Below are 18,511 nucleotides of genomic sequence, written 5' to 3' on the forward strand. Positions count from 1 at the left end.
ACTTTTTAATTTGCATTTCATTTCATTTCATCCTTCACCAAGTTGTCCCTTTTTTGCCTAGACAAGACACTTTATTAAAATGCAAATAATACATAATATGAGTGCCCAACATATAATTGAGAAAATGACTTTAAATATAACTTAAGCAATCCCTTAATAAATCGTCCATTTTGCCTTAAGTTATAATTCAGCTTTAAACATCATTTTCCATCAAATACTGAACTTGCCAAAACAAGCTCCAAGAATATGGGAGATCAAACATAGAGAACTACCCTGCCAAATATAGCCACCGCATTGAGCTGCATAAACCTTGCCAAAAATAGCACTTAGTAAAAATAGCATACTGCTAAAAATAGTAAGTGTGTCCAAATGAATTTTAACCACATTCTGAGCAACCTTCGCAACTTACTAAAGATAGTAAGTCTAAAAAAGTCTTCAGATTCATTTGCATGTCATACCATTGCAAAGCTTTCAAAAAACCCAGAAAAACCCAAAGAAATGAGTTGTCCTCGCTCCCACTTACTAAAAATAGCAAGTTTACCAAACTCCACTGCTTGCTATGCATGTACCATCATTGCGAAGCTTTTTGAAAACCCAGAAGGAATCTAGGATCCAAACTGTAAAACTCCAACATGCAAGCAACAAAAAACGTCGAGATATCCCCTAGAAGTAGGAAACCCTAATTTCTGCTTCCGATTAGCCTACGGGTCTCCAGAATAGGCTAACAACCAACTGAACTGATTACTGCTGAGAAGGGGACATTACAGTCCGCCCTCCCCAAGATTGCTTGTCCTCAAGCAATTGCAAGTTTGGATGTTGCAGAATCTCCTCATTCTCCCAAGTAGCATCCTCAATAAGCAAATTCTTTCACTTCACCAAATATTCCTTGATTGTCCTCATAGAGCGTTCTCTGAAATCAATGATCTCCTCTGGAATCAACACCAACTGTCCTTCCTCATCCAAGGGAGGTAAGTCTGAAGAGACCACAACATTGTGTCCAAGTGCCTTCTTGAGGCGAGACACATGGAAGACATTGTGAACCTTGCTACTCGTTGGTAGCTTCGACTCGTAAACCACTACGCCAACTCTCCTAATGACTTTGAACGACCCATAGAAACGTGGCTTGAGTTTCTCCGCTCCACTCTTCTTGAGAGTAGATTGTCTGAAAGGCTGAAGCCTAAGATAGACCATGTCTCCAATCTCAAATGTGCGCTCTATACGTTGCTGATCAACGTACAACTTTTGCTGATTCTGTGCAATCTGAAGGTTATTCTTCAAAGCCCTCAAAATATCCTGACACTGCTGCACCATATCCTCAAGGTTTTGCTATCACCAAACATCAAATCAACAAAGCTAGGGGCCTCGTAACCATAGAGTGCCATGAAAGGAGACATTCTGATGGACATGTGGTAGGAGGAATTGTAGCAGTACTCTCCTAAGTGTAGCCATCTCACCCAAGCTTTTTGCTGCTCCGAGACATAATTCTTGGGATAGCCCTCCAACCACTTGTTTACAATCTTCGTTTGCCCATTAGTCTGTGGGTGATAACTAGTGCTTGGAGTGAGCACTGTACCACACAATCTGAAAATTATTTGCCAAAAAGTGCTTAGGAACTTGCTGTATCTATCACTCACAATGTTTTTTGGCAGCCCATGCAGTCTAAACACCTCACGAAAGAACACATCAACAACTTGAGCTGCTGTAAATGAGCTAGTAATGGCATAAAAATGAGCAAACTTGGTCAATCTATCCACCACAACATAGATACAATCCTTACCATTAGCTCTCCACGACCCCGTGATGAAGTCCATCGAAATACTTTCCCACTTTTGATTGGGAATTGGTAGAGGTTGCAATAAACCAGCTGGAAGAGTGTGCTCAGTTTTGTTCATTTGACAAGTGTGACACTCCTTAATGTAGCTCAACACATCATTTTTCAACCCCTTCCAAGAGAATCTCTTAGGAATCTGCCTATAGGTCTTGAAATATCCTTGATGACTAGCAAGAGGAATGCCATGGAAAGTCTGCAAAACCTTCTTCTTGAGCTTAGATTCGGGTAACAAAAAGATTCTTCTCTTGTAGTGTATCAACCCATCAACCACCTTGTACCTTTCATCATGAAAAATACCCTCAATAATGCTGGTTGCAAACGGATTTTTGGCATAATCAGTAAGCAACAAGTCCTTCCAATCAGCAGTGTGCTCACACAAAGAGCTCAAGTGGGGCCTTCTTGAAAGTGCATCCGCCACAATGTTTTTTTCCCCTTGACATACTCATTGTCAAAATCGTAAGCTTGTAGCTTACTCACCCACTTTGGCTGCTTTTCATTCAAATCTTTTTGGTGCATAAAGTGTTTAAGACTATTGTGGTTTGTCTTGACAACAAATTTACTTCTCACCAAGTATTGTCTGAACTTGGCCAATGCATGCATGATCGCAAGCATTTCCTTGTCATAGATAGAGTATGTCCTCTCAACTCCTCTTAGTTTTCTTGTCTCAACCACAATCGGATGCTTCCCTTGCATCAAAACAACACCAATACCTTCTCCAGATGCGCCACATTGCAACTCAAAGGGCTTGGAGAAATCTGTTATAGCCAAAACAGGGCATGAGCTTATAATATCTTTGAACTTGTCAAATACACCTTGTGCCTTTTCTGACCAAACAAAAGCTCCCTTTTTAGTGAGATCTGTAAGGGGAGTAGCAATTTGAGAGTAGCCCTTCACAAATCTCCTGTAGAAGCCGCAAAGAACTAAGAGCCCTTTCAGCTGTGTCAAGTTCTAAACCGACTTGTTTTTACAAATGGAAGCAAAAAGGCCGATCTAGCAAGAAGAGGTTTTGTTCAAGCAAAGGTAGAGAATGCATCCTGCCAAGCAAGTTTGTGCAAACAAAGGGTTAATTGCCGCCACATCAAACATGATCTAGGCAAAGAGAACATAAAGCAAATAGAGCACCAAAGGCCGCCACCCTTGTGTGAACAAAAGGCAAGAGTATGCTACATCTAGAGCAAGTTGTGCAAATGGAGCACAAAACACTACTTTGTTTTAGTGCAACAAAGTGATCAATTATTGATCAAACAAGCTTGCTTGTGCAAATGAACACCTAAACCCCGCCAAGTTAGTGCAAACAAGGCACTAAATGCCGCCCAAGATAACATTAACTTGTGTAAAAGAATGTCAAAACACCACTTTGCATTATGCAAACCAAGGGTTAAACCCAAAATTTATTATGCAAATGAAGGGCTGAGGGCCGAATCCATTGTGTAAATGGAGGTTAAAATGCCGCCTAGACTGTGTAAATGAAACCCATAATGCCGAAATCTTCATGCAATTGGACATCAAAAGCCGCCATGTTTGCACATGCCTATCCAAAAATGACGAAAGGGAGAAGTCATAATTTGTGCTAATGAAGAAGAAAATGCCGATCAAGATAAGTTCATCTTGTGCAATTAAAGAGGAAAATGCCGAAATCCTTATGCAATTGCAAGCTTGAATGCCGAAATCCTTGTGCATTCGCAAAACAAAATACTGCCCAAATGAAAGCTTGTGCAAGTCAATCATCAAAGGCTGAATCGATTGTGCAAATGGAAGACTTAATGCCGCCTAAGGCTTAATGTGTAAATCAACCACTAGAGGCTGACATCCACAAGACTTGTTCAAACAATAGTGTCAGGTCGGCCATCAAACTAAAATCAGTGGTTTAACCGCTCAGCTAGAGGAGAATTTAAAACATTTTATATACCAAAACAGGTCGGCCTAAGATCAAGGTAAGGTGACATACCCCTTCACTCATCCACATCTATATAGAGGGAGTCTCTTACCTCATTTCATCATTCAACAAGCAATCAGCGATTCTGATCAGAGCAGAGCAAAAATACCTCTAGGGCAGTGATTTTGGCAACAAAGATCAGCGAATTTCTCGATTAAGGAAGGCCATTTTAATTAGAAGGGTTTTGAACCTAATTTGAAAAAGATTTTCAGTCCAATTTGAAGGCTACCTGGACAGATTTTAGAAGAATTTCATCACAAAATCAGACCTGTAGCAGTATCAAGGACAAGGTTAATCAAGATCAGGCCTAAATCAGACATAGAGAGTCAGCAATCAGACTTCAATCAGACCTTGAAACATCATTTGATCAGAGAGAATCAGAACATATAAGAGATAAAAGATGGATGAAATTAAGTATATGCTATGTGTGTTTGATACCTTCTTGTTTGTTTTATAGGTGACAAAGGAGGAAATAAAAAAGGCAAGCCTAATTGTAGGAGATCAGAACAACACTTCAAAGAAGGATTTCACCACATAAGTAAAGGCAAGGGATCAAGTGAAGGAATTCAGCAGCATGAAGAAGATTTTAGAACTTCACAAGCTATGCAATGATCAACATCAAGTTCAAAAGGAAGGTCAATTGACACCAAGGGTTTCAAGATATAAAACTTTGGAAATCCAAGACTAAGTGCCAATACCACGTTGAGATACCCTACATCAAGGTATAGGCATCATAAGGTCAAGATCAAGCATGGACATCATATGACTACTCACCAAAGTGTAGATTCATCATTAAGGGGTAGATTCCCAAACATGAAGATGGAAGGACGTAACCACCACATGAAGATAATTTCTACAACAATATGACATTCAATGCTAGCATCACAACATGAGGAACAAAATGCATTCCAAGCTTTATTGCATCATGGTAACATGAAGAAGTTAGATTGATCAAGGTAAGATAAGCAAGCGTGGATAAAGATTTGACTTGTGTAAGGTGATGCCTTCATCACCATCACACCAAACTTAGGGATGTTGAGTATCAAGAGATATTGCTTGAGGCATCAACACTTGCTTGTGATGTTGAGTATCAAGTCTACCAAGCAGATTGAGGTGTCATCCTTGTCATCATTGAGCCAATCAAAAGGGTTCCACATCAGCATGTCCAGATGCGATGCACCTGACTCACCCATGGAAGCACAAATATCGAGATACTTAACCTCTTTTTCTATTGGTTCACATTCAATATGTACATGTGTTAAATCAAATGTAATTTTCTCATTGGCCAAAAGGGAGTTGTTGTAACGAACTCTAAATAGGGTTTTCATTTTGTAATCTTGGCCATTTATGGTGAATCAATCTGAGTCATTCATTGTAAAAAAGCTATCTATATAAGGCTCGGTTTTCTCATTTGTAAAAGGGAACAAAAAAGAGTAGTAGAGTAAGAAGAATAGAGTAGAAGATGGAGTAGGAGTTAGATTAGGAGAAGACAAAGATTGTTGCCAAGACTTTGTTGTGAAGAGCATATGATTTCATTGAAGCTATGGTGAATTTGATGTGTTATTTCAACAAGTTGCATGGTCTCTACTTCTCAATTCATTTTCATGTTGTTTAGAGGAATGAAAGAACTTTGTGCATGATCAATGGTGAAATTCATATGTCCATACCAGTAGGATTGTAAGTTTGCCTTGTGTGGTCAACTGGAATCCTTAAATGAGCTTAACTTCAATTGCTATTCACTCTTTGATATGCATTGCCTTGATGATATCCTTGTTAATAGTGATTTCAAGATCACGTACTTACCTTAGAAGATCGCACTAGCTTTGTGGAGTTGTTTGTTGATGGAAAAACAAAGCTTAGTTGAGTTTCACCAAAGATTGTCCATCGCAACAAGCTTCTGCAACATGATAGATGGAAGAAACAGTTTGGAAATTGTGCTCGTTCGTCGTCCACTGAACAAGCCTTCAGAGCCTAAGCCTCAAATAAAAATAAAAGGAAACCTCAATCCTCCCAGCAAAAAACACAAGGTCAATCTTAGGAGTCTTCCAAAAAGAAAAGTGTTTAGCGCAACTATTGTCACAAGTTTGGCCACATGAAGAAAGATTGCAAGAAACAGTTGGCGTTTGAGCAATCTTGACAAGGAGGGTCTCAGATTGCTATGCATTCTAATTAGGAGTTTGCTTTCTATGTATTCATTGCCCAATGGCCATCTGATCATGTGCATTGAGTTGCGTGGTACATTGACTTTGGCATCTCTCGACATTTCACACATTATCGGGATTGGTTTACAGAGCACACTCCTTTCACTGATTCAATGATCTTTGGAGGAGGTGAAGAGTATACTATTGTCGGAAAGGGCAACATTCAGTTTTTATTTGGAGGGAAAGATTTGATATTTCATGATGTATACTTTGTCTCATGTATGGAGCTCAATCTGCTGTCAGTTAGTCAGATTATGCATCATTCTCCACAGTTGGATGTCGTCTTCAGTTCGCACAAGTGGAGCATTGTTCATATGAAGATTCACACTACAACTGTTGTTGGCCTTGAGGATCATTGTCTTTATAGACTTGTCGATTCTGGTGATTCTTCAAAGCATGCCTCTGCAGCCAAAAGTACTTCCATCAACAATCTTTGGGATCAGCAGTATGGGCACCTAAGTATTCACTATCTCTCTCAGTTAGTTTGGGAGGTGTTGTGATGTTTTCACACATTGCCCCATTGCAAATGGGGATCTCCACTTTTTGCTTAGGCTTAGGTGTTTAGTTAGGTCTTCTTAGCTTGGTAAGTTTAGTAGCTTTTAGCCCTTGCTTATGAGAGGTGAATATCTCTTGTCAAGTCAGGATTGAGGTTGTGTTGCCAACCTTGCTAAGGTGCTTAATGTTGCTAAGAGATGTTAATTGTAGGAAAAGGCCTTAGGGTTTGAAATGGTACGAATTGGGGTTTTGGATTGACATAGGTCAAAATGAGAAAAGAGTCATCAAAATTGCTTTCAAGGATGGATAAATTGTGAAATATCATAGCATAGGTCAAATTAGGGTTTCGAGATGAAAAATAGACTAAGGCATGAGTTTGCTCAAAAGATTGATCTTGATGTGTGTTTGCTTAGCAAGTTCAAGTTTGTGCAAATGAAGGGAAAAACATTGATTTGATTGAGGTATGAATGAACCTTGAAATGTCAATCTGATTGAGGTACGAATAACCTTGCAAAAGCTGCCAACATCAGATTTGAATTTCACAAAGAGAGTAGGTATGAATGAACACAAAAATTCTGATCCACTTTGATAGAGTAAAGTAATTAAATTTTGATTGCTCAAATTAATCTAGTACAAATGAACTTCAAATGGCCAACTTTGCAAGGAAATTTTTGTTCATGCAATTTTGAAAAATGATTTCCACAAAATGCATTTGGTAGGAATGAACCTTGGAAAGCTGCCACTTAAAGTTCGGATTTGACAAAATGAAAATGGTACGAATGAAATACAAAATGAACGAGGTACGAATGAACCTTGAAATATCGCCCTTTCAAGTTTAGTTTTGACAAAATGAAAGTGTTACGAATGAAATACAAAATGACTTTGGTACGAATGAAAGGCAAAATACCGATTTGCTTAAGTGATTTATATTTGATCAAATCAAAATCAAATTGTGCAAACAAAGAGGCAAATACGGATTTGATGTTGCAAATAAAGGGAGAAATGCTGCCAAGGGTCTAGTACGAATGAAGGTTAAAATTTTGACATCTCCCTAAACGCCTGAAAGCAAACATCAACGAGAAGTCAGATGCCATCAAGTAAGCGTCCGGCAAATAACAATAAAACATTTTATTTGAAATAATGCATATCGGCCCATATAGGGAAAGGACACATCCTTTCATCAAGCGCTTATAAATAAAGATGCTTTCAAATTCATTTAGTCATCATTCCAAGCAATCAAACAATTTCAAATCAGATCTGCACTTCCAGACAATGAATTTCATTAAGGCAGCGATGTTGCACTTAACTTTTGATCAAAATATATGCAAAGGAGACGATTTTTATCAGACCAGCGCTTCTTCATCCCAAGGAACAACAATTTCTTGATCAAGGAAGGCGATTTTGGAAAACAAATTGGGAAGAAGACTTTTTTTATTCACTTTGAAGGCGGAATTTTGTGAAAATTCACATAGCATTAGACCAGAAATAACTTGAAAATCAGAGATGCAAGGTTAATTCACAAATCAGACTTAAAATAGTCATTTCCAAGAGTAGTGAGGGCTGTTATATATACATGTTGTAGAAGTTTTCAAGTATTGCTCCTCAATTTTAATTATTCTTTAAGATGTTTTCCTTGTTCTTGCAGGTCTCATACAATGTAAAGGAGTCAAGTTTTCAAAAGCATGAAAGAAGATTCAAGACATTAAAAAGATGAAGGACTTCAAGCATCCCAATCACCGCAACACGAGGAAGTCAAGGCATTGGAGCATGAAGGAGAGATAAACTACATGATGAAAGAATGTTTCACAATCTTGAATTCCCTTCGGGAATCCAAGAATGAAAGTTAGTACATTGAGGAGTTAATTCAAACCAGATGTATGATTCATCAAGTAGATCATGAACAAGGGGAGATAAATCATGAATTATAACATTGAGCAAATTGAATAATGTTGAGTATGAAGAGATATTGTTCAAACACTCTGTGTTGATCTATCAAGTCTACCACTGCAAATTGAGGTGGCATCCTGTTGTGACGTTTTCACACATCGCCCCATTGCAAATGGGGACCCATGTTTTTTGCTTTTTAGGGTTTGTTTTCTAGGTCTTTTAGGGTTTTGTCAGTTGGCCTTTGCATTTTTGAATGCTGTCGGGGAGATCAATAGGATAGCAGGTCCTGCTCGAGTGAAGTCCTGATCCTGAAAATTGGCTAAGTCTGGAATGTCCTGATCCTGAAATTTGACTAAGTCTGGAAACTGAAAAACCTCCAAAAATTAGATTTTGCAATATAACTCCTGGAGGTCTGAAACCACTCTCAAACATCCTGAAAGTATATATGGAATATAACTTAAAGTATAAGTCTTTCTTATACTTAAATGTTATATTCCATAAAAATTGTCTTGTCGGAGAGTTCGAAAAGTCAAATTTCGCTCCTGTCCTTCACTAAGGATCCAGAGCGCATAGCGCTCCTGTCCCTCTCAGGAGGACCAAGGCGAAGCGCTCCTGTCCCTCACCAAGGGTCCAGGGCGAAAAGGCTTATTGGAGTCATTCCTGACCTTGTTTGGTCAAATTGGGACATCAAAGGCATGGCGGAGGACGAAATGAACGTGATAGAACATCCAGACTTGATTAAAAACAATGAAATGATGGAGTTTTTGCCTAGAAGGGAAAAAGTGCTCCTGTCCCTCACTGAAGGACCAGAGCGCTTTTCCTTATATGCACAATTTTAGACCTTTTTTGGACATTAACTTTTATTCATAGCATGAAGTAAGATGAAATCTTCCCTAGCAAAGGAATTTCGAGGTGAAAAGTGAGACAATTTGGCTAAGAGTTGAAAAAGTGCTCTTGTCCCTCACTGAAGGACCGGAGCACTGAATTTCAAATTCGCACTATCTTTGCAAGGTTAAGGTGATTTTATGATTTGAAGAGGTTAAGGGAAGCATGTTTTGTCCATTGAATATAATTTAAGTGGTTCACGAAGGAGTAAATCAACCCAAATGACAAAAAGTGCTCCTGTCCCTCACTGAAGGACCATGCCACTTTTTCAAGTTTCTCTTCTTTGTTTGATATTTTATAGCAAAACTTGACTTGGATGGGAAGGACGAATGATGTTTTATGCCTTGGACGCAATTGAGAGGTTTAAAGAACAAAGAAGTATGCCAAAATGACAAAAAGTGCTCCCGTCCCTCACTGAAGGACTAGAGCACTTAACATGTTATCTAGCCTTTTTCACCAATTTTGGACAAATTGAGGCCAAGGCGCAAGTTTGAAAAAGTGTTTAAAATGCCTTGAAGTAGAATTGAGATGCGAGAGTTGCAAATTTTGACGACAATTGGCAAAAGTGCTCCCGTCCCTCACCAAGGGACCAGGGCGCAATTTCCAAATATGACCATTTACCTTGCATTTTGAAATGATATTTTTATTACCAAGGCTCAAGATGGAGTGAAATGTGATATTCTACGCCTGGAGGATAATTTGAAGTTGATATGATCAAGAATTCATGCAATGGACTCAAAAGTGCTCCCGTCCCTCACTGAAGGACCAGGGCGATTTTTATGAAACAACAAATTCCCTCCGAGATTATGCTAAGGCAAAGTTGTGTGAGATGGGAAAGATCTTCTAAAGCATGGTGAACAAAGGTTTGACTTCAAAAAATTGAGAATCCTAGCCTAAAAATGAAAAAATGCTCCTGTCCCTCTCCAAGGGACCAGAGCGAAGTTAATGGCATTCATTATTTTTTACCATATTTGGACGTTAATATCCTCCAAATCGCATTAGATGCCAAATTGCTAACTTTGGAATATTTGAAAAAATTAATTAAATTGGCATTTAATAAATTAATTTTGGGCCTCAAAAAATTGAATTTCTATTATAAAGGCATTTAAAATTAATTTTTGTGAAATAAAAAATTAAAAGTTGAGCGCACAAGGCATTATTTTGTCTTTATTTATCAAGTTGGCCGCCTTCTTAGTGTTTTTTATATTTTATTTTAAGGCTTATTTGCTAGGTCAGCCTCTTGGAGGAAAGAAGGTGAGCGCTCTATATAATAGGGGGGGCATTGTTTCAAGTTCAAATCATTCATTCATCCCTTCTAAAGTGCGAAAGTGTGGAGACTAAGGAGGGCGAAATTCATCTTGAAGGCTATTGGAGAGGCGAATTTCTTGCTAGATTGGAGGATAATTTCCAGATTTTTTGAAGACATTTGAAGGCGAATTTCCAGATTTTTGAAGAGGCTAGTGGAGTTTATTCTTTTTCAAACTAGAGGAGGCGTACTTCATCCAAGGAAGGACTATAAATCTTGCCCAACAAAATCCGGTCCTCTTCCTTCATTTTTCAAGGTTTTGTACTTAAATACTCAAAGGGAAGGTATGAAGAATCATTTTTTGAAGTTCTTATTCAAGACTTATTATGATCCCATTGCAATCTTGTAAAGTCTAAGTCTTGAAGATCCAAATTCCATTCATTATTAATTTGAAAATGTGTAGTTCTTGATTTATCATGACTTTTTTCAAATTAATATCTTAAGTTTTACCGTTGAAAGGTCTTAAATTTCATGCTTTGAGGTTTGATGCTCAAAAGACTAACTTTAATATTTTGTGTAGGCATCAAATGGAGATCTCGGAGTTGGAAAATCAAGCCAGATCGAGGACGGTCTCCTCCAAGAAGATCAAGCAAGGACAAGGGCGACCTCCTCCAGTCTAGCATCGACAAGGATGGCTTTCTTCGATCAAACATCAACAAGGGCGACCTCTTCCAATCAAGCATTCCAAGGCGAGGTACATCAATCATCCTGCACATCAAGGACACAAGAAGTCAGAGAAAGGGTTCGTTGAAGAAGCAGATAGTTCCAGATGAATTAATTAAAGCTAGCTTCTCAACAACATCAAGTTGAATATCTACCAAGTTACAAGTGTCAAACAAGTTGGCATCCTAGTCATCACTTCTCCAGTCAGTGTGGTCCACCTCAAAAATGTCCAGATTCAATGTACCCAACTCATGGGAGGTGGCACAAACTTCTATGTACCTACCCCGGCTATCCATTGGTCGATTTTTCCAGAGAGGACATGTGTCCAAGCAATACAATTTTATCATTGGTCAAGCATTAAATGTTATGTAATGGTTGTAACAAACCCTAATTAGAGTTTTCATTGTAAAATCTTGGCCATTGATCTCGAATTGATCTAAGCCATCAAATTGTATTGAGGGCACTATATAAGCCCTGGCATTTCATTTGTAAAGGCATATAGAAGCAGTTAATAGAAGATAGATAGAGAGTAGTTAGAAGGTGATTAGCTAGTTGATAGAATAGCAATTAGAGTAGAGTAGAGAGAGAAGGCAAAGATTGTTGCCAAGACGTTGTTGTAAGAGACTTGTAACTTCATTGAAGAAATGGTGAAATTTATGGGTCGATTCGACAATTTGAATGGTCTTTATACTTCTCATATTTGATTTCATGTTATTAGATGAGTGGAAGAAATGTGCTTGATTGATGGTGGAATTCGTATATCCATACTACTAGCAGTTTGTTGATTGCAGACTTGCCTTGTGTATTCAACTAGAATCATTTAGCTTAAGCTTAACTTCAATTGTCGCTTCTTCATTGATATGCATCAACCTAATGGTGTCTATGCCTGCAGTGATGATTTGAACATCATAAAGCTTTCCTTCGAAGATCGCACTAACCTTGTGGAGATGGTCCTGGGATGTCAAAACAAGACTTAGTTAGAATCTCATCAAAGATCATTCATTGCTCCTACATTCTTAGTATTAGAATTAGATCCTTTCCTCACCCTCCTTTTTTTTTTCTTTTTTTTTCAAATCAAAGCTAGTAAGAGCTTGTGTTCCAGCAATATTCAAAGCAGATCAGACGTTCAATCATCAAATGTAAGTCCCCTTGTGATTCCAGCAAATCACATCAGACCACAGAGAGCTTATCCACACGTAGAGATCCTACAGCAAAGAACCTTGGAGTCATCCTGATTGATCCTTTTCCGCGATATCTTCAGCAATCAGAGGCTTTACTCAAGAGAGGATAAGGTACCCTTGGGTATTTTATTCTGTGTTTGATAGTGTACAAAATACACGTCAACACATCCTAGTCAGCACTTAACCAATCAAGAGATTCCACGTTAGCATGTCCAGATGCAATGCATCTGACTCATCTTATGGAGACACAAATTTTGAGATACCTACCTGTCGATGTGTCTTTTGTACACGACCAAACACATAATAAAATACCTAAAGGTACCTTATCCTCTCTTGAACAAAGTTTCCCGACTGTTGAAGATCTTGCCGAAGGATTAGTTGGAGTAACTCCAAGGTTCTGATATGTAGGTTCTCTATGTGTGGACAAGCTCTTTGCGGTACGATGTGATTTTGCTGGAATCACAAGGGGACTTACTTTCGACGACTTGAACGTCTGATTTGCTTTGGATATTATTGGAACGTGGAATTTCATCAGCCCTTGATTTTGAAAAAAGGAAAAAGGATAAGGGTTGGAACGGGATCTATTTCTAACATTAAGAATGTAAGAGCAATGAATGACCTTTGATGAAATTCTAACTAAGTCTTGCTTTGACATCCTAGGATCATTTCCACAAGATTAGTGCGATCTTCTAAGGATGGCTTTATGATGTTCAGATCACCGCTACAAGCATAGATACCGTCAGGTTGATGCATATCAATGAAGAAGCGATAATTGAAGTTAAGCTTAAGATGAGTGATTCTAGTTGACTACGCAAGGCAAGTCTGCAATCAACAAACCGCTAGTAGTATGGATATACGAATTTCACCGTTGATCATACAAATTTCTTCCATTCACCTAATAACATGAAATCAAATTTGAGAAGTATAGAGACCATGCAAATTGTTGAATCGACACATAGAATTCACCATTTCTTCAATGAAGTTTACAAGTCTTTTGCAACAATGTCTTGGCAACAATCTTTACCTTCTCTTTCTACTCTACTCTAAAATGCTACTAATTATTTACTATTCTCTCTAACTATTTCCTATTCTCTGACTATTAACTATTAGCTAACTATTAACCTTTACAAATGAAGAGCCAAAGCTTTATATAGAGAGCTCCTTACAAACAGACGACTCTGATTGACTTAGAACCAATGGCTAGGATTACAAGATAGAAACCCTAATTAGGGTTTGTTATAACAAACTTCCTTAGCCAATTAGAAAATTACATTCCAGGAGTGAGGACCAATAGGAAGCAGGGGTAGGTACACCAAAGTTTGTGTCGTCTCCGATAAATCAGGTACATTGAATCTAGCCATGCTGAGGTGGACCAATCCGACCGGAGGAATGATGACTGGGATGCCACCTTGTCTAACACTTGTGACTTGGTTGATCCTTTTCTGTCTCTGACGTGATGAATGATGTACTTCCTTTGCTTGATGAGGCTTCCTTATTGTCAAGTCTTCCTTCCCCAGTAGCATATCTCGCCCTGAAGTGCTGGCAAAGCCTTTCTTTGTCATCATGTGGTTCCTTAGTGTGGTGAAATGAAGGTTTTGCAGATGGCTGGCAACTTCTTGAATACCTGTAGTCTTCCAATGCTTCAAAACACCTTGAGTCCACCTTTAACCCTTAGGAATGTCCTTGATGATGATGGACTGGAATAGATCGTCCTTGTCCTGGCTTGGTCTCCTCCTATCTGCAAAATAAATCAAAGGATGATTAAGTACATCTGACATATTCATTTCAACATAGCATTTTCCACCTTAAATCATTAATGAGAAGACGTCAAAATGGAATTTCGCTCAATATCCTCTCCAGGGACAGGCCCTATTAGATTTTCGCTCTGGACCCTTTGGAAGGGTCAGGAGTGAATTTTGACAAAGTTGCTCAATCAGACCTCATTTCCTTGCCTTGAATTTCTCTTGACCTTTGAATCGCTTTATTCTGAAGACATCATTGATTTGACCCCCAAAAAGACCAAAAAAAGGATTTCGCTCTAGACCTAGGTCAAGGACAAAACCTATAGGGAATTTCGCTCTGGACCCTTTAGAAGGGTCAGGAGCGAAATTCTTGACTAAGCTCAAATTCCATCATTTCTCCACTCCAAAATGCCTCCCAAGACAAGCACATCCTAGCCTTCTCTCCAAAATTCCATCCAGCTTTATCAAACCATCAAGCCTTGTATTCAAGCTTTCTGTGTCCCGAAGTCGATTTTCCACCGCCACTTGAAGGCTTGGCATGGTGGACTCAACTGGTACCACTACCTCCTGCCCGTACATGAGCTGAAATGGGGTATGCCCGTTAGTGACTTTGTATGTTGTACGGTAGGCCCATAGTACGGCTGGTAGTCTTTCCTCCCAGTCTTCTTGTTCCACTCCACACGATTTGTAGATTATTGATACCAACACCTTGTTGGTTGCTTTTGCCTGACCATTAGCGCGGGGATAGTACAGGCTGGATAGGTTATGGAATATTTTAAATTCCATGGTCATGGTACGGATTACGTGATTGACAAAGTGCACTCCTCTGTCATTGGTGATTTGAAGTGGTATCTCGTACCTGGTGACAATTTGTTCGTACAAGAACCGTGCCGTACTCAGAGCCGTGTTATCTAGCAAGGCCCTAGCTTCTCCCCTCCTGGTGAGATATTCTGTGGCAACTACAATATATTTGCACCGGTGTAGGTTACTTGGCTTCAGAGGTCCCACAAAGTCCAAACCCCATCGTTCAAATAGTTCTTGCGGCTGCAAAGGGAAGAGAGGCATGAAGTCCCTCTTGAGAGGTTTTCCCGCTTGTTGACAAGTGTCGCATCTGATTACCCACTCTCGGGCGTCGGTGTGTAGAGTTGGCCACCATAGACCTGCGAGAAGCACTTTCCTGGCGGTTGCATCTGGTCCCATATGTCCACCTGCCAATCCGTCGTGTGCCTCCTTTAGTACACCGCAAATTTCCTCCTCCATGACACACCTCCTCAAGATTTGGTCGGGACCCATCTTATATAGAAGCCCATTAATTAGTTGGAAGGTTTTACTCTTCAGTGCCAATTTCCTCCGTTCCCCTGAAGGCATCTCACTTGGAAATGTGGAGGTAGATAGGTACTGGCCTATCTTTTCATACCAGGTTGGTAGTATTGCAATTTGGAACAAGTGTGCATCTGGAAAGTCTTCGTTTACTCCCTCGACCGGTTCCCTTGATCTGATCCTTGATAGTTGGTCGGCTATTACATGAGACTTTCCAGGCCATACGACAATGGTGAAGGTGAATTCCTGTAAGAGCAGTAGCCACCGAATTACCCTCCCTTGGATGATAGGTTTATTCACTAGGTACATTAGTGCCTAGTGGTCCACATAAAATGGGAACGGTGTAGCCAACAAGTAGTGCCGGAACTTCTGTACTGCGTCACCATCCCTAGTGCCTCTTGCTCGTTGTGCTATAGTTCCGTTCGACCTTTGACAGAAGTCGACTTGAAAAGAAGACAGAATCGTCTAGTCCTTGCGCCCCTACCTGGGCAAGGGTAGCACCAATTGCAAAGTTGGAGGCGTCGACATGCACGTGAAATTCTTTGTTCCAGTCTGGGTATACCAATATCAGTGCACTCACCAGCCGGTCTTTCAATTCCTTGAAGGCTTCTTCTTGCTCTTTACCCCACACAAACGGCTCTCCCTTCCTTGTCAACTTATCTAATGGCCAAGACACCTGCGCAAAGCCTTTTATGAATCTCTGGTAGTAGCCGACATGGCCGAGGAATGATTTCACCCCTGTTACGTTCGTTGGGCTTTCCATGTTGACATTTACTCCTATCTTGTCTGGGTCTGTCTTTAATCCTTCCTTATAAACGATGTGGCCTAGGAGTTTCCCTTGTGGTACCATAAACCTGCACTTCTTTGGATTGAGGGCTAACCTAGCCTTCCGACATCTTTCTATGCATTCCCCCAAAGCCTTCAAATGGGTTTCCTGATCGCTAAAAATCGAACAGTCATCCAAAAATGCTTTGAAATTCCCTACTGACATCTTGTCAAAAATGTGCAAAATTATTCGCTGGAAGGTTGCGGGCGCATTGCACAGCCCGAAGGGCATGCGATTATAGGCATACACTCCTTCCTCCACCACGAATGTGGTCTTCAGCTTATCTTCTTCCGCAATACTTATCTGATTGTACCCGGAGAATCCATCCATAAATGTGTATATTTCGTGCCCGGCGACTTCTTCCAGGATACTGTCAGTGAATGGGATCGGAAATGGATCCTTGATGGTTATTGCATTTAGGTACCTGAAATCCACACATATCCTTATCTGATTAGCCTCTTTTTTAAGGGAGATGACTATTGGAGAAACCCAATCACTTGTTTCCACTTTGAATATAATCCTCGCTTCTAACATTTTATTGGTCTCCTCATTTACTTTGGCTGCGTAGTTTTTGTTCATCCTGTACGGCCTCCTTCGTACCGGTTGGGCTCCTGGTACGAGGGTTATGCGATGTACGCATAGCTCTGGCTGTACCCCCTTCAAGTCTTTGTAGGTCCAGGCAAAGACGTCTTTATATTCCAGAAATATCTTGAAGGCTGTTGCCTTTAGCACGGGGTCCCAGTCATCTCCTACTAGTATCACCCGTGGTTTTGCCTCATTGCCCAGATTAACCTTCTCCACACCTCGTTCCTCGTACTTGATGGGTTTATCCCGTTCAAACTGGTGGGCTGGTGTGTCGTCCATTCTTGCCATTCCCTCTTGGTATCTACCGTACTTCGGGGGAAAGGATTGTTCTTCCGTCCCGCCGCTTGATTCTCCTATCTCACATATTTGCAGCATGTGACATTCCAGGTGGAAGACCTCATAGTCCTCCATTTGCCAATGAAAAAGTCTCGCCAGTGAACTAGTTCCATCCTCGGAACACCCGTCTAATTCCAACACTCCTTCCTCGTCGGGCTCTTTCCCTCCTCTGTCTCCGTCAGAACCCCACTCCTATCGATTTGAATCTTCTGAGTCGGAGTTTGATGACGCGAGCTCTTCGCTAACAGACTGGTTCCTTAGATCAATTACATACTTATGGCCGTCGTTCTCAATTGAGAGTGTATTCCTTTTCCAGTTGTGGTTAGCTTTGGCCATGATCAGCCACCCCCTTCCTAGAAGAGCGTCGTACGCTTTCCTTTCCAGTGGAATGACTACAAAATCCAGAAGGAATTGTTGCTTCCCAATTACCACCTTTTGTGCCATGAGGGTACCAAGGGGTTTGATGCCGTGTTGATCCGCACCGACCAGGTGGAAGGTTGGTGGCCAAAGTGTCGGCTTGCCGAGGCTTTGCCAAGTTTCCTCCGGCAGTATGTTGACTCCGGACCCACCATCAACAATGGTTTTTGTAAGATTTTGTCCCAATATATCCTTCTCTACCACTGCGGGTTTCCGTTCGATGCCCACCGCGAGTAGCATAGGGTTCATGGCATCCGTACTAGATTTTGCCATCGTTTGGTGTTCCTCACCAAGGGTAGTGTCCTCGGTTACATTTGGAGCCATCCTTAACTGTGGCGTGGTCTGTAGAAGGTCAGACACCTGTACGGGTATTGTGGTTTGTAACATCTGCTTGATGATAGTTTTCTCTGGTTTCGACCGGACTGGTGTATTGGCAGCCAGGTGCGAGGCCCTCAGCTCTCCAGCCATCGCCCGCTCGATATCCACCCTTGCCTCCTGGAGTCTTTCTTTTTCTGTGCGAGGGTCCGGGTACATGGCTTTCTTGTTTTGCAACCTTGTGATTGCCAGTACGTCTTCTCTTGATCCCTCCACATCAAGCATGTTCACCCCTTTTTGCTTTGGACAATCTATGTCCTCGTGATTTCCTGGATTGCCCCATTTGCACAGCAAAACCTCCGTTTTGGCATTGTCGGGCAAAGTGACCCCATTCGTTGCACTTCCTGCACTGAATCATGGGTCGGCCCTTCCCGTCGTATTGAATTCTTCTCTTTGGTGTGTTATTATTGGATCTGTTGTTACCCCGCCGATTATTTCTGTACCCTCCAGGTGAGGCATTAGAGTTTGCTGTTGGCTTCAGCGGTGTCGCCGACGGTGTGGTTTGGTCGGGTTGGGCGTAGAGCA

The 18,511-nt window shown here is 40.6% G+C and overlaps 1 protein-coding gene across 1 annotated transcript; it reads right to left on the minus strand.

Moving 5' to 3' along the window:
• Positions 1–867: 867 nt before the first annotated feature.
• Positions 868–1,311, minus strand: LOC131041810 (uncharacterized). The gene has a single exon (XM_057975026.1). It carries the CDS (start codon positions 1,309–1,311, stop codon positions 868–870), a length of 444 nt encoding a protein of 147 aa, XP_057831009.1.
• Between the last annotated feature and the right edge of the window lie 17,200 nt (positions 1,312–18,511).

The sequence above is a fragment of the Cryptomeria japonica genome, chromosome 7 (genome assembly GCF_030272615.1).
Source record: "Cryptomeria japonica chromosome 7, Sugi_1.0, whole genome shotgun sequence".
NCBI lineage: Eukaryota > Viridiplantae > Streptophyta > Pinopsida > Cupressales > Cupressaceae > Cryptomeria > Cryptomeria japonica.